An 18,122-nucleotide genomic window follows, 5' to 3' on the forward strand; every position below is an offset into this window, starting at 1 on the left:
ATAAGGCGGTAAAATGAAGTGAGATGGCCAGTAAAATGGAATGCATTTGCAGTTAAAACCTTCAGCTATGATCCAATTAATATACCTTGATAGACATTGATAATATGAAGTGTCCTGACTGTTGGAAAGCTCATTTAAATGAAACTACCTTTTCCAACCATAATAATTTCTTTCTCCTTTTTTTAATAATATAAACATAAATTATGGTATTAATAGATAAATTAGACAAATTAAAATACCTCATTGGTCGATTGAATGAAAATAGTAAACCAGTGTAAGATTATTATTTCATGTTCTTGCAGTTTGACAACGGACCATATCTGACGATGTATACGAGTTTGGCTTTCAGTGCCATTGTCCTGGCTTTGATAGCCACCATCATTTTGTACTACACAACTCTCCATGGCTCGGCCCACCTCTTCAAGGCCATGCTGCACAAAATACTCAAGGTGTCGCCCAGGTAATTCCAAGTCCTTGCTACACAAATACTCAAGGTGTCAGCCAGGTAATTCCAAGTCTTTACTATACAAAATACTCAAGGTGTCACCCAGGTAATTCCAAGTCTTTACTACACAAAATACTCAAGGTGTCAGCCAGGTAATTCTAAGTATTTACTACATGAAATACTCAAGGGGTCAGCCAGGTAATTCCAAGTCTTTACTACACAAAATACTCAAGGTGTCGGTCAGGTAATTCCAAGTCTTTACTACACAAAATACTCAAGGTGTCACCCAGGTAATTCCAAGTCTTTACTACACAAAATACTCAAGGTGTCACCCAGGTAATTCCAAGTCTTTACTACACAAAATACTCAAGGTGTCACCCAGGTAATTCCAAGTCTTTACTATACAAAATACTCAAGGGGTCACCGAGGTAATTCCAAGTCTTTACTACACAAAATACTCAAGGGGTCAGCCAGGTAATTCCAAGTCTTTACTACACAAAATACTCAAGGGGTCAGCCAGGTAATTCCAAGTCTTTACTACACAAAATACTCAAGGGGTCAGCCAGGTAATTCCAAGTCTTTACTACACAAAATACTCAAGGGGTCAGCCAGGTAATTCCAAGTCTTTACTACACAAAATACTCAAGGGGTCAGCCAGGTAATTCCAAGTCTTTACTACACAAAATACTCAAGGGGTCAGCCAGGTAATTCCAAGTCTTTACTACACAAAATACTCAAGGTGTCACCCAGGTAATTCCAAGTCTTTACTATACAAAATACTCAAGGTGTCACCCAGGTAATTCCAAGTCTTTACTACACAAAATACTCAAGGTGTCACCCAGGTAATTCCAAGTATTTACTACATGAAATACTCAAGGGGTCGGCCAGGTAATTCCAAGTCTTTACTACACAAAATACTCAAGGTGTCAGCCAGGTAATTCCAAGTCTTTACTATACAAAATACTCAAGGTGTCACCCAGGTAATTCTAAGTATTTACTACATGAAATACTCTAGGGGTCGGCCAGGTAATTCCAAGTCTTTACTACACAAAATACTCAAGGTGTCACCCAGGTAATTCCAAGTCTTTACTACACAAAATAATCAAGGTGTCACCCAGGTAATTCTAAGTATTTACTACATGATATACTCAAGGGGTCGGCCAGGTAATTCCAAGTCTTTACTACACAAAATACTCAAGGTGTCGGTCAGGTAATTCCAAGTCTTTACTACACAAAATACTCAAGGTGTCACCCAGGTAATTCCAAGTCTTTACTACACAAAATACTCAAGGTGTCACCCAGGTAATTCCAAGTCTTTACTACACAAAATACTCAAGGTGTCACCCAGGTAATTCCAAGTATTTACTACACAAAATACTCAAGGTGTCACCGAGGTAATTCCAAGTCTTTACTACACAAAATACTCAAGGGGTCAGCCAGGTAATTCCAAGTCTTTACTACACAAAATACTCAAGGTGTCACCCAGGTAATTCCAAGTCTTTACTATACAAAATACTCAAGGTGTCACCCAGGTAATTCCAAGTCTTTACTACACAAAATACTCAAGGTGTCACCCAGGTAATTCCAAGTATTTACTACATGAAATACTCAAGGGGTCGGCCAGGTAATTCCAAGTCTTTACTACACAAAATACTCAAGGTGTCAGCCAGGTAATTCCAAGTCTTTACTATACAAAATACTCAAGGTGTCACCCAGGTAATTCTAAGTATTTACTACATGAAATACTCTAGGGGTCGGCCAGGTAATTCCAAGTCTTTACTACACAAAATACTCAAGGTGTCACCCAGGTAATTCCAAGTCTTTACTATACAAAATACTCAAGGTGTCACCCAGGTAATTCCAAGTCTTTACTACACAAAATACTCAAGGTGTCACCCAGGTAATTCCAAGTATTTACTACACAAAATACTCAAGGTGTCACCGAGGTAATTCCAAGTCTTTACTACACAAAATACTCAAGGGGTCAGCCAGGTAATTCCAAGTCTTTACTACACAAAATACTCAAGGTGTCACCCAGGTAATTCCAAGTCTTTACTATACAAAATACTCAAGGTGTCACCCAGGTAATTCCAAGTCTTTACTACACAAAATACTCAAGGTGTCACCCAGGTAATTCCAAGTATTTACTACATGAAATACTCAAGGGGTCGGCCAGGTAATTCCAAGTCTTTACTACACAAAATACTCCAGGTGTCAGCCAGGTAATTCCAAGTCTTTACTATACAAAATACTCAAGGTGTCACCCAGGTAATTCTAAGTATTTACTACATGAAATACTCTAGGGGTCGGCCAGGTAATTCCAAGTCTTTACTACACAAAATACTCAAGGTGTCACCCAGGTAATTCCAAGTATTTACTACACAAAATACTCAAGGTGTCACCCAGGTAATTCCAAGTATTTACTACATGAAATACTCAAGGGGTCGGCCAGGTAATTCCAAGTATTTACTACACAAAATACTCAAGGTGTCGGTCAGGTAATTCCAAGTCTTTACTACACAAAATACTCAAGGTGTCACCCAGGTAATTCCAAGTATTTACTACATGAAATACTCAAGGTGTCACCCAGGTAATTCCAAGTCTTTACTACACAAAATACTCAAGGTGTCACCCAGGTAATTCCAAGTATTTACTACACAAAATACTCAAGGTGTCACCGAGGTAATTCCAAGTCTTTACTACACAAAATACTCAAGGGGTCAGCCAGGTAATTCCAAGTCTTTACTACACAAAATACTCAAGGTGTCACCCAGGTAATTCCAAGTCTTTACTATACAAAATACTCAAGGTGTCACCCAGGTAATTCCAAGTCTTTACTACACAAAATACTCAAGGTGTCACCCAGGTAATTCCAAGTATTTACTACATGAAATACTCAAGGGGTCGGCCAGGTAATTCCAAGTCTTTACTACACAAAATACTCAAGGTGTCAGCCAGGTAATTCCAAGTCTTTACTATACAAAATACTCAAGGTGTCACCCAGGTAATTCTAAGTATTTACTACATGAAATACTCAAGGTGTCACCCAGGTAATTCCAAGTATTTACTACATGAAATACTCAAGGTGTCGGTCAGGTAATTCCAAGTCTTTACTACACAAAATACTCAAGGTGTCACCCAGGTAATTCCAAGTCTTTACTACACAAAATACTCAAGGTGTCACCCAGGTAATTCCAAGTCTTTACTACACAAAATACTCCAGGTGTCACCCAGGTAATTCCAAGTATTTACTACACAAAATACTCAAGGTGTCACCGAGGTAATTCCAAGTCTTTACTACACAAAATACTCAAGGGGTCAGCCAGGTAATTCCAAGTCTTTACTACACAAAATACTCAAGGTGTCACCCAGGTAATTCCAAGTCTTTACTATACAAAATACTCAAGGTGTCACCCAGGTAATTCCAAGTCTTTACTACACAAAATACTCAAGGTGTCACCCAGGTAATTCCAAGTATTTACTACATGAAATACTCAAGGGGTCGGCCAGGTAATTCCAAGTCTTTACTACACAAAATACTCAAGGTGTCAGCCAGGTAATTCCAAGTCTTTACTATACAAAATACTCAAGGTGTCACCCAGGTAATTCTAAGTATTTACTACATGAAATACTCAAGGTGTCACCCAGGTAATTCCAAGTATTTACTACATGAAATACTCAAGGTGTCGGTCAGGTAATTCCAAGTCTTTACTACACAAAATACTCCAGGTGTCACCCAGGTAATTCCAAGTCTTTACTACACAAAATACTCAAGGTGTCACCCAGGTAATTCCAAGTCTTTACTACACAAAATACTCAAGGTGTCACCCAGGTAATTCCAAGTCTTTACTATACAAAATACTCAAGGTGTCACCGAGGTAATTCCAAGTCTTTACTACACAAAATACTCAAGGGGTCAGCCAGGTAATTCCAAGTCTTTACTACACAAAATACTCAAGGGGTCAGCCAGGTAATTCCAAGTCTTTACTACACAAAATACTCAAGGGGTCAGCCAGGTAATTCCAAGTCTTTACTACACAAAATACTCAAGGGGTCAGCCAGGTAATTCCAAGTCTTTACTACACAAAATACTCAAGGGGTCAGCCAGGTAATTCCAAGTCTTTACTACACAAAATACTCAAGGGGTCAGCCAGGTAATTCCAAGTCTTTACTACACAAAATACTCAAGGTGTCACCCAGGTAATTCCAAGTCTTTACTACACAAAATACTCAAGGTGTCACCCAGGTAATTCCAAGTATTTACTACATGAAATACTCAAGGGGTCGGCCAGGTAATTCCAAGTCTTTACTACACAAAATACTCAAGGTGTCAGCCAGGTAATTCCAAGTCTTTACTATACAAAATACTCAAGGTGTCACCCAGGTAATTCTAAGTATTTACTACATGAAATACTCTAGGGGTCGGCCAGGTAATTCCAAGTCTTTACTACACAAAATACTCAAGGTGTCACCCAGGTAATTCCAAGTCTTTACTACACAAAATACTCAAGGTGTCACCCAGGTAATTCCAAGTATTTACTACATGAAATACTCAAGGGGTCGGCCAGGTAATTCCAAGTATTTACTACACAAAATACTCAAGGTGTCGGTCAGGTAATTCCAAGTCTTTACTACACAAAATACTCAAGGTGTCACCCAGGTAATTCCAAGTCTTTACTACATGAAATACTCAAGGTGTCACCCAGGTAATTCCAAGTCTTTACTACACAAAATACTCAAGGTGTCACCCAGGTAATTCCAAGTATTTACTACACAAAATACTCAAGGTGTCACCGAGGTAATTCCAAGTCTTTACTACACAAAATACTCAAGGGGTCAGCCAGGTAATTCCAAGTCTTTACTACACAAAATACTCAAGGTGTCACCCAGGTAATTCCAAGTCTTTACTATACAAAATACTCAAGGTGTCACCCAGGTAATTCCAAGTCTTTACTACACAAAATACTCAAGGTGTCACCCAGGTAATTCCAAGTATTTACTACATGAAATACTCAAGGGGTCGGCCAGGTAATTCCAAGTCTTTACTACACAAAATACTCAAGGTGTCAGCCAGGTAATTCCAAGTCTTTACTATACAAAATACTCAAGGTGTCACCCAGGTAATTCTAAGTATTTACTACATGAAATACTCTAGGGGTCGGCCAGGTAATTCCAAGTCTTTACTACACAAAATACTCAAGGTGTCACCCAGGTAATTCCAAGTCTTTACTATACAAAATACTCAAGGTGTCACCCAGGTAATTCCAAGTCTTTACTACACAAAATACTCAAGGTGTCACCCAGGTAATTCCAAGTATTTACTACACAAAATACTCAAGGTGTCACCGAGGTAATTCCAAGTCTTTACTACACAAAATACTCAAGGGGTCAGCCAGGTAATTCCAAGTCTTTACTACACAAAATACTCAAGGTGTCACCCAGGTAATTCCAAGTCTTTACTATACAAAATACTCAAGGTGTCACCCAGGTAATTCCAAGTCTTTACTACACAAAATACTCAAGGTGTCACCCAGGTAATTCCAAGTATTTACTACATGAAATACTCAAGGGGTCGGCCAGGTAATTCCAAGTCTTTACTACACAAAATACTCAAGGTGTCAGCCAGGTAATTCCAAGTCTTTACTATACAAAATACTCAAGGTGTCACCCAGGTAATTCTAAGTATTTACTACATGAAATACTCTAGGGGTCGGCCAGGTAATTCCAAGTCTTTACTACACAAAATACTCAAGGTGTCACCCAGGTAATTCCAAGTCTTTACTACACAAAATACTCAAGGTGTCACCCAGGTAATTCTAAGTATTTACTACATGAAATACTCAAGGGGTTGGCCAGGTAATTCCAAGTCTTTACTACACAAAATACTCAAGGTGTCGGTCAGGTAATTCCAAGTCTTTACTACACAAAATACTCAAGGTGTCACCCAGGTAATTCCAAGTCTTTACTACACAAAATACTCAAGGTGTCACCCAGGTAATTCCAAGTCTTTACTACACAAAATACTCAAGGTGTCACCCAGGTAATTCCAAGTATTTACTACACAAAATACTCAAGGTGTCACCGAGGTAATTCCAAGTCTTTACTACACAAAATACTCAAGGGGTCAGCCAGGTAATTCCAAGTCTTTACTACACAAAATACTCAAGGTGTCAGCCAGGTAATTCCAAGTCTTTACTATACAAAATACTCAAGGTGTCACCCAGGTAATTCCAAGTCTTTACTACACAAAATACTCAAGGTGTCACCCAGGTAATTCCAAGTATTTACTACATGAAATACTCAAGGGGTCGGCCAGGTAATTCCAAGTCTTTACTACACAAAATACTCAAGGTGTCAGCCAGGTAATTCCAAGTCTTTACTATACAAAATACTCAAGGTGTCACCCAGGTAATTCTAAGTATTTACTACATGAAATACTCTAGGGGTCGGCCAGGTAATTCCAAGTCTTTACTACACAAAATACTCAAGGTGTCACCCAGGTAATTCCAAGTCTTTACTATACAAAATACTCAAGGTGTCACCCAGGTAATTCCAAGTCTTTACTACACAAAATACTCAAGGTGTCACCCAGGTAATTCCAAGTATTTACTACACAAAATACTCAAGGTGTCACCGAGGTAATTCCAAGTCTTTACTACACAAAATACTCAAGGGGTCAGCCAGGTAATTCCAAGTCTTTACTACACAAAATACTCAAGGTGTCACCCAGGTAATTCCAAGTCTTTACTATACAAAATACTCAAGGTGTCACCCAGGTAATTCCAAGTCTTTACTACACAAAATACTCAAGGTGTCACCCAGGTAATTCCAAGTATTTACTACATGAAATACTCAAGGGGTCGGCCAGGTAATTCCAAGTATTTACTACACAAAATACTCAAGGTGTCACCCAGGTAATTCCAAGTCTTTACTATACAAAATACTCGAGGTGTCTCTATGCAAATTTGACAACCATTGCACAGATGTTACTACCTGGAGGGGCACTGGGTTTCGTCTCCGTCCTTGTGTCTGTCTGTCTGTCCGTCCGTCCCACATATAGTTTTCCAGTCTTTCTTTTTTTGCAGTGTCTAAAGAAATTTATCTGAAATTTTGTATATGGCTTTAGCATGTACAGTTACAGATCATGTTCGACTTTCATGGTGATTTTGCCCAATTTTAACAGAGTTATGGCCCGTGAACATAGGAGATATGAAAATTTGTTGGACCCGGTAGTGTACGTGTATTACTTTAGCAGTGCTTGTCTGTTGTTATATAAGAGATTAAATTTTTGCTATCTGTTTTCTCCAGATTTTTTGAAAAAAATCCTAGTGGAAGAATACTCAACAGATTTTCAGCAGATGTAATAGCAGTTGACCAGGTAAGCTCGCTTGGTGCACGGTCAGTTTGGGATCGATCCCCGTCGGTGCACCACAACTAGTATATCAAAGGCCGTGGTATGTGTTATCCTGTCTGTGAGATGGTGCATATAAAAGATCCCTTGCTGCATTAGAAAAAATGTAGCGGGTTTCCTCTGATGACTACGAGTCAGAATTAGCAAATGTTTGACATCTAATAGCCGATGATTAATTAATCAATGTGCTCCAGTGGTGTTGTTAAACAAAACAAACTTTATTGTTTTTCGCCATTAGGACTTCTAATATTGAGGTGTTACTGAAATGTGGTCTGAATGCTTTGAAACCCAACTCTTTTAAATATCTTAATTTTGTTTCTTGTAGAAAATGTTTGCTAACATTTACGTTTTGCTGTTTTGTGGTCTGAATGTCAGGCATGTCTTTATAACACATTCAACTAAATGAGACCCAATCTTTGTAGCATTTGGACTTATGAGACTCAGTCTTTATAGTATATCTGAGTTAATATCTTCACAGCGATTGTCTTCCAACATTGAAGTGTTGCTGCGTTGTGGTCTGAATGCTGTGGAAGCCATCATCGTGAACAGCATCACGACACCGTACTTCCTGATCGCGGCCTTGCCTCTCATCGTCCTCTACTACTGCCTTCAGCGCTTCTTCCGCAGCTCATCCAGGTAATTAGGAAATTATACACCATACCAGCTGCTACTGAAACTGGGTCTTTTTCAGTAATAGTGTTTTAGATTATTTTTTAAATAATATATATATTTTTTTTACTCAAGATATAAATAAAACAGCAATGCATACACATAGTGAAAAATAGTGAAAAATGTCTGTTCCTTGGAAAATGAAAATTTATTTTCTTGACTAGTTTATCCTACTAAACTTTATATTTATCTATTCTTTAGTTAAGTTATTTTTTGTGGTATGAACAGAATGAATATACAGTCAAACCCGCTTATTTGCATACCCTCGGTGCTGCTCGATTTTGTGCAATTAACCGGGTTAGTCGATTAACCGATAGAGTACCGACTTTCACTTTGTAACAGCCATCCAACTACAAAGTGGCATGGGAGACAGTTTAGCATAATGCGGTACTTCATACCGGAACTATTACAGTTAACACATGTCACATACAGTTGGATATATATAAATGTAAAAAAATATATCGATCGATATATATATAATTAGCATGACGTTTTTGTTTTAATCTGCCAGACCAGAAATCATTTTTTTAAAAACAACCCAACAACGTCCGTCACTGGGCGTCGTTTTCTAAAAACACAAACTTTGTGCATTAAAAAACAAAACACTGACCATCCACTAGTGTAAACAAAGTGTATTAGCCATGTAGTTAATGAGATAAACTTGAAACAACAGAACCATCAAAAAGTTCACTTTTCATCGGTGCACGTGTTTACAAAATGACGTCAGTTTCCGGAATTACCGGGCTGTTGATTGAATTACGTGAACTTGTATGAATTTGCTGGTATGGTGTTCATTCCCTCCCAAAAGATATGGCAAGCTTTGGTATTATTTGTGATCCCCAAATAATGACTTTTTTATTGTTAAGCAATTAAAGTTAAGCTCGGCTAGTGAGTCGTTATCAGTTCCAGCAGTCTGCATTGCATGCATGACCTGTCTAACACAATTGACTGACCTTCATGGTGCGGTCTGACTGACTGGTGTCTAACAATATAGCAGAAACTTAGGGACGATCCATAAATAACGGATCTTTGTTATGTGGTTTTTTTTTACGACCTCCCCCACCAGTCTTTTTTTTTTCGCTACATTTTCTGGGAAGCAAGTGATAAATCGTTTCTTTTGCGTTTAACAGATATAGCGTACACTGCATCTAATGAATAAGTGAACAACAACCCTTTCTTGGTCACATTTATTAAAAACATAACCGCCTAGGACGACTGATCTGTAATCTTTTAATTACTAACAAGGCTTCTCAACATAACGTAATTGACACAGAACAATGATTGCCCTGAACACGTCAATCGAATAGGGCCTCAATAGTTGAGTGCGCATGCGTACAAGCGCACAGGCGGTACTTCTAAAAATAATAGTCGGAGAGTTACCTGTTATTGAGATGGCCTCTGATTAACAGCAATATATTGCAAACAAAACATTAGGTCTTAGGTTTATTCAACTTATTTATGTCATTCTTAAATCTTGTAGTCGGGTATTGTGATTCACCAGTAGTAACGTGCACACCATCTCATTTGCATGTCACACGTCGACTCTGTAAACAGCGATTACAGTCGGCTTGCCACACAGTGAGCTCAAACAAAACAGATTAATCGGTGATTTATTTGAGTTTTTTTGCCAAAGTTTGATAGACTTTCTCAGTCATTTGTGACATTAATTTAGCACAAAAACAAAACAAAAAAACGTTATTTATATGTGCAAATAACCGATATATAGCCTGTAGTCTGTGCAATTAACCGGATGTTTTGTAGTGTTATACGGGCAAATGGTTCCGTGTTGGGTGAAAATAGTCGATTAACCGAATTATGCTATAAACCGATGTGCAAATAAGTGGAGATGACTGTATATATATTATATAAGTTGATTGTTTTTGGAGCAGATGACATTCTTAGCAATTAAATATTTATATCTTGACCAATGTTTTTGCCAGTTGCAGGTAAAATCAGAACATTTATGTTATTTTCTAACAATTTTAGAATACAACAATAAAGTGTCTGTCAAAATGAGTTGTGAACAGGATTTTTGAACTATTTTGTATCATATACACTACATCGTGTTGAAGCGAAAACCTTTTTTTTGGTTGTCAAAATAATGTGAATGGATATATATATATAGCATTTTGGAATTAAACTTTTTATACAATTACAACAAGTGTCTTTTTTTCAAAGCTGTATTCTTAATACACACCTTGGAGGAGAGGTTTTTTTTTATGGTTACAATCTTTTAAGTTAATACAAATGTAATTAAAACATAATTTTTACTTTCATTTTCCAGAGAGCTTCAGAGATTGGACAGCGTAACAAAGTCACCTATATTTTCTCTCTTCTCAGAAACATTGAATGGCTTACAGACTATTCGAGCTTTTAGGTTAGTTATTACATATTTTTGATTAATAAGATATTCACAGATGTAAGTAGCACGTTTATTTTTTTTTATTTTTTTTTTATCTCAATCTCATGGTCCATTCCTTGATGTGGTGAGGTAGCTTGCATGTCTCAATGACCCGGAGAGCTATACCAGCTGGAGCATCAGCTCCTGGTAGGGTCACCCAAGCTGGACTGGTCAAAGTGTAGAGACTAGACTAATATGGACCAGACAGACAGGGGACGTTAGTCAAGAAAGACAACTGTCTAGGAGAAGCAAACTCTAAAATCAAAACTGGACTGGAGAGGCTCAGAATCCTAGTAAGGAAACTCTCCTAGGAGAAGGAAAACTCCAAACTCAAACCAAGTCCACGGAAGTCAGAGTACAAAAGCTATGCATAAGCATTAGCGTGGAAACTGAAATGTCTGTACATGTACTAAGCTCTATGATTATCATCATTTGTATCTAATTTGGAAATATTAAATGGTTGTGTAACTTTGAATTAATTTAAATGCCAGTCCGAGTGAATTAAGGATGGGAATAGATTTCCATTTCAGATAATTTAAGCTTTAATTTAATTTAATTAGATTTTTTGTGTTAACAATGCTTCATTACTGGTGTATCAAAAGTTGTGGTATGTACTGTCATGTCTGTGTGAAAGTGCACATAAAAAATCCATTGCTACTAATGGAAAAATGCAGCAGGTTTCCTCTGAAGACCACGTCAGAATTACTAAATGTTTGGTTAATAAATCAATGTGCTCTAGTGGTGTCATTAAACAAAGCAAGCTTTTAACTTCAAATCTATGTCTGACATGTTAAACATTTATGTTATCAGGCTGTGTTGATGTATTATTTTCAGAGTGCAGACAGACTTCAAGAGAAGGATATTTGCTGCTATTGATAAGAACGTGATGCCATTTCTGTATCTTCACACTACAAACAGGTGGCTTGGTGTTAGACTGGTTAGTATTTAATAACTACACATAGGATAACAATGGTATCAAATAGATTGCTCAGCATCAGTCTACTTAGTACTTTAATAGCTACATGTAGGATAAGAATGGTATCAGTCTGCTTAGTACTTTAATAGCTACATGTAGGATAAGAATGGTATCAGTCTACTTAGTACTTTAATAGCTACATGTATGTTAAAAATGGTATAAGTCTACTTAGTACTTTAATAGCTACATGTAGGATAAGAATGGTATCAGTATACTTAGTACTTTAATAGCTACATGTGGTATAACAGTCTTATCAAACAGATTACTCGACATCAGTCTACTTACTATTTTATTAGCTACATGTAGAATAACATACTTATGAAATAGATAGCTCGGTATTAGTCTACAGGGACTCTGTCCAAACCGGCATCTGTCTAAACTGGATTTCTGTGTAAACTGGCAAAATTTTAAAGTCCCGTCCAGCTATTGTTAATTTATTAGGAATAAAACTCTGTCTACACCAGATGCTGTCTATTCCAGTCTTCAGATGCAAATTCAAGAACAAAAGAACTTCAGTTTATGTAGTAAGTAGCTCTGTCTACACAGGCATGCGATCTTACCTCTACTATCTGCCAGTGGTCACCTTTTAAAGAATGACGGCAGTCCCCAGTAATTGGGACACCAAAGAACGTGTTATAAAATAATCGCGCCATTTTGAAAGCCTGATAAAAATGAACTACACCTGTTGTAACGGGTGTAGGTAGCAAGATAAATCGTATTATTATGTGTATGTGTTCCTACCTGCATTGCATCATATTAATCTGTTTATAATTATAAAACTATAAATTTAGACCCCTGTTTCGTATGATTTTAATCAATAAAATAATGTTATTTATTCTGCTTGTTTTTTTATATGTGTTCTGGTTTGAACACATATTTGTATTACAGTCAGATATTAATATTCCACTTTCAAAAGTCAGGACTGAACTTGTGTCCCAGCCTGTTTCTCACTGACGACCCAACGTATTTTGTTTATTGTGAGTTTGATTGGTTTTTTAGAAACACAGATATCTTTCCATGTCTTACACATAGTCCAAACGTTCAGTTAATATGACGTTTTATTTATGTTGGTATTTTTCTTATCAATATACTGCAAGAACCGTAACTCTGGACAAACTTTGTCTACACCAGCATTCTGTCTAAACCGGCATATTTAATCGGCCTCTAGTGAATCCAGTTTAGACAGAGTCCACTGTATTTAGTATTTTAATAGCTACATGTAGGATAACATATTATCAAATAGATAGCTCAGTATTAGTCTGTATAGTATTTTAATAGCTACATGAAGGGTAACAAGTCTTATCAGATAGCTCAGTATCAGTACTTCGTATTTTAATAGCTACATATACAATAATGATTGTATCAAATAAATAGCTTAGCATCAGTTTAGTTAGTAATTTAATAGCGACATGTAGACTAATAATTTTATGTAATAGCTTGGTATCAGGCTGGTTAGTAATTGAGTAATTATGTTTAGAAAAACAGTGACTTTGAATGCATCATGATTAAGCCATCAGGTTTAAGGCTTGTAGATAACAGGTTTGTATGATGATAAAAAAATATCGTCTATCCAAACCGACAGAATGAATTGGTCTTAGGTTCAAAAGGCAACTCCACCTATCTTTCTATCACTGACAGGAAGGAATGTAATGTTTTATTTAACGACACACTCAACACATTTTATTTACAGTTATATGGCGTCGGATATATGATTAAGGATCACATAGATATTGAGAGGACACCCGCTGTCGCCACTTCATGAGCTACTCTTTTTCAATTAGCAGCAAGGGATCTGTTATATGCACCATCCCACTGTCAGGATAGCACATACCACGGCCTTTGATATACAAGTCGTGGTGCAATGGGCCCACCAACAGATCACTGACAGATAACCTAGATAGCTGGCTGCAGAGAGCATGATGGAACATGAATTGGATATTGTTTGTGACTTATTTTGTACTTTATTAGCAGTATTTGTTTTGTAAAAAAAAGTAAAATTTATTAATGATATCCACTTGTGTATTCAGGACTATCTGGGCTGCTTCCTGGTGTTTTTCTCAGCTGTGTGTAGTCTTAGTGCTGGTGCACTTGGCCATACCAACCCGGCATTCATCGGACTCTGTATCACGTATGCTTTACTGGTAAGTCGCTTTGTTTAAAAACAGTTGATTGTGAATACCAAGTAGCAGATTCTGTTCTGAGATTAAGAATACGCCTGTCAAGTTCTGGAGCCCTAGCTGTATTAAACAGTCACATGTCTTATATTACCACTATGTGGAAATGCATGGATGGTCTCTTAATAAAAAAGAAATGTTTGTTTATAAACTTTTCAGCTATATTTTAAATTAATGCTAATTGGTGTCTTAATTTGTGATTGTTTTGACAAATGGTGTCGAGAGAAATGAGAAACCTGCTGCTGCCACCTAGGTTACTCCTTCCAAAATGCCTGTAAGATGTCAGTTGTAGTCGACTCAAGACACGAGACACACTCTTCAACAACATACCTTTATTCTCCAACCAAGTACAATAACATCATGTGACCTCACACACGGACCACACGTGGCCTCAGACCACAATTAATTTCGCTATATGTTTCTATATAGCCTTAGTGGCTATAACATTTTTATTAATATCAGCAGGCCCGTGAAGTTTTGTATGTACCTTTGCCTGCATGGGGGACACATACCCTGAAAAGGACAACCCCTGTTGTCCAGCTCTTTCTCCCAGCATGTTGGTTTAAACAGACACACCCTCTAAACCAGGCCGGAGTACACCCATTTTACACAAAAAGCACTACTTTTGCATGGGCCGGAATTACCACAAACAAGTCTTCAATGTCAGCAAGTTACACATGTTTACAAACTACATGCTATCCCCTGTCACTTTAGTCAAACAGTTGCCACTTCATAGCTGTTTGCCATGAAATAATCACAGTCAAACAGCAGACTACTTACGCGGTCAGATTTCCGGATTTTGGACAACCAAATGGGAAGATAACTGTAATCTGAGACCTATCACAGTCTAGATACTGAGGCCCACTTCGGGTTACCTACATGCTGCAAGGGATCTTTTATATGCACTTCCCCATGTTGTTAAACAACATAAACTAACTTTCTGGTGAACGATCTACCTCTAGTCTAACTAATCTACATGTCGTTATTATAGAGATTCCATTGTATTCATAACATCATTTAGAGTGACTGTAGAATAAATATACAGAACCACATATATGTACCAGTTGTTTATAGTGTGCAAGAATCTTGCGCACTGTAAACAAGTGCAGTAAATAACATGGCAAAACAACTGGTATGTGGTTCTGTATTTATTACATATTACCTTTCTATATTATGATTAATAAAAGTTTAATTAAATAACACATCATCTGGAAAGTTGGTTGAAATTTATAAGCGTCATGGCTAGGAACATGACATCATTCAGGCTAGAGACATGACGTCAGACATGACGTCATTCAGGCTAGAGACATGACGTCATTCAGGCTAGAGACATGACTTCATTCAGGCTAGAAACATGACGTCATTCAGGCTAGAGACGTGACGTCATTCAGGCTAGAGACGTGACGTCATTCAGGCTAGAGACGTGACGTCATTCAGGCTAGAGACGTGACGTCATTCAGGCTAGAGACGTGACTTCATTCAGGCTAGAGACGTGACGTCATTCAGGCTAGAGACGTGACGTCATTCAGGCTAGAGACACGACGTCATTCAGGCTAGAGACACGACTTCATTCAGGCTAGAGACACGACGTCATTCAGGCTAGAGACACGACGTCATTCAGGCTAGAGACATGACTTCATTCAGGCTAGAAACATGACGTCATTAGGGTGAACACATACTACGCATGTGAGTTTTTGTATCACACATATGTTCAATAAAATATATTTTTATTGCACTGTCAGAATTGTCTTTGTTACTAAAGTAAGATTAAATGGGTATGTAATAAATGTTATTGTTGTTGATTTAAAGGGACATACCCTAGTTTTTAAACACTAAGGTATATGTTTTACTATTAGAGCTGTTTTTGATAACTAAAATCATATATTACTTAGATTTTATTGTTTAGATGATCAATTTCCGTACATACGAAGTGTTTTTGGTCTTTCTGGTGTTAAAAATACCACAAAATGCATTTTTCATATTTTTAAAAACGCACATGCGTCTGAGAAGTAATGGTTATGGAGTCGCATGTTAGTCTATTTTTGAGGGTATTTCAACATCACAGACTCTGTTTCTCTCTGTTGTATCCAAATTTGTTACAGGTTTGTAAACTAACCGAACTTAGTGTCCATTTTACATGCTGAAACTAGGGTCTAGGTGAAAAATATGCCTTAGTGTTTAAAAACCAGGGTCTGTCCCTTTAAAAGACTTGACAAACACTTTACTGTTGTAGATATCCAACCAGCTGAACTGGATTGTGAGAACGTCGGCCGATATAGAGCTGAACATGAATGCTGTTGAGCGTATGGAGGAATACATTGAACTACCACAGGAGGAGAACACACACGAAGACGGTGAGTTATTACAGTAACAGCATTTCTCTCTTTTTTTAAATAAGTCTTGTTGTAAATTAAAGGAAAGGAATATTCGTTTAACGATGACTCAGCACATTTGAAACTACAACTGTTTGGGGTTTAACTTATGGTTACATCGACATTTAGTTCATTAGTTGAGCTCGTTCAAGCCAGTGCACCACAACTGGTATGTGCTATCCTGTCTGTGAGATAGTATATATAAAAGATCCCTTGCTACTAATTGAAAAATGTAGCGGGTTTTATGTCTAAGGCTATGTGTTAGAACTACCAAATGTTTGACTGATCCAGTAGCCGGTGATTAATAAATCAACGTGCTCAGTGGTGTTTTTAGACAAAACTGTTTTATTTTTATCAGTCTGATGTCCAGTTACACGAACAAAGACGACATTTCTATTTCTTTTTGTTTTTATTTTATTTTATTTCAGGCAAGATAACTGTGACTGATGACTGGCCGGACCATGGCAGCATAGAGTTCCACAATGTGTGCCTGGCATATGACGCCGACCTGGAACCCGTGCTCAACCACGCAACATTCAGTATTAACGGAGGAGAGAAGGTAATACACAGAGTTTTAAAATAGCTACCAGTTGCTATCACATTTATGTCCCAAGTAAAATAATTTTTAAACCAAAACCAGCTTTAATGAGTGAAAAATAAAACATTTTTAATCGATGGGACGTAAATTTGGTCACCAAATATTGTAACAAAAAATGGGTTACTGTCAAGTGCATATCAAATGGTCATAATTTACTTAATACCTATATCAAATATTCAGCATGGTACCTTTTATCCTATAACATACCCATAATATCCATATCATAAACCCATTTGATATTTACCATTATTAACTTGGTTAATAATGTTTTGCTGTCAATGGGTCATTTGTCTACAGCCAACAAAACTTGTATACCTGAGTGTAACATTTTGAAGAGTAGAATGTTATTTTAGAAGTATTTTAGGAGAAATATACCGGTAATTCGTTACCTGTGTTTTTTAATATGTAAAATATCAACCTCGTCTAGTTAATCGGTATTTGTCTCGAGACAAATACTGATTAATGTAGACTATGTTGATACTTTCCATATTAAAAACACTCGTGACCAATCCTCTATATATAAACTTTAATTACTATATAATTGACCGTGATTAACAATACACACATTTATTTTGTTTCGTAAGTCACAGTTTATTAAATTACCACCAATGATTAATTTCTTTAGTTTTGATTCTGACACCTAACAGCAAGAAAAATGTAATATTGTAGATTATATTTTATGAACACTATTTTATGCTTATTAAAACTGTTTTCATTATATTTATAGATTGGTCTTTGTGGAAGAACTGGCAGTGGAAAGTCATCGTTGGCACTGTCTCTGTTTCGTATGCTGGAACTGACGTGTGGTGAGATATACATCGATGATAAGAATATCCACCGCGTCGACCTGTCCACCTTGCGGTCACGACTGGCCATCATTCCACAGGACCCGTTCCTCTTCTCTGGAAGTGTCAGGTAAATATTGTCTTCATTGGGGTTTAGTGCGTCGTTAAATAAAACATTTCCTTCCTTCATTGCGGTTTCTGCTCTCAGCTTCTTGGACAGAGATGGCAGGTAGCTCCTGCCTATGGGAAAGTCTATATAAAAGATCCCTTTCTGCGTTATTGGTACAAATA

General features: G+C 37.3%; 1 protein-coding gene across 1 annotated transcript in view; it reads left to right on the forward strand.

The window, feature by feature from the left end:
* Positions 1–18,122, forward strand: part of LOC121368023 (ATP-binding cassette sub-family C member 9-like) — a 77,444-nt gene that overhangs the window by 45,507 nt on the left and 13,815 nt on the right. Inside the window, exons 21-29 of the mRNA XM_041492536.1 lie at positions 303–460; positions 7,754–7,823; positions 8,335–8,492; positions 10,810–10,902; positions 11,761–11,863; positions 13,930–14,043; positions 16,310–16,430; positions 16,877–17,007; positions 17,774–17,961. Coding sequence (XP_041348470.1) covers positions 303–460; positions 7,754–7,823; positions 8,335–8,492; positions 10,810–10,902; positions 11,761–11,863; positions 13,930–14,043; positions 16,310–16,430; positions 16,877–17,007; positions 17,774–17,961 — 1,136 coding nt within the window. The remainder of the gene's footprint in view (positions 1–302; positions 461–7,753; positions 7,824–8,334; positions 8,493–10,809; positions 10,903–11,760; positions 11,864–13,929; positions 14,044–16,309; positions 16,431–16,876; positions 17,008–17,773; positions 17,962–18,122) is intronic.

The sequence above is a fragment of the Gigantopelta aegis genome, chromosome 3 (assembly GCF_016097555.1).
Source record: "Gigantopelta aegis isolate Gae_Host chromosome 3, Gae_host_genome, whole genome shotgun sequence".
NCBI lineage: Eukaryota > Metazoa > Mollusca > Gastropoda > Neomphalida > Peltospiridae > Gigantopelta > Gigantopelta aegis.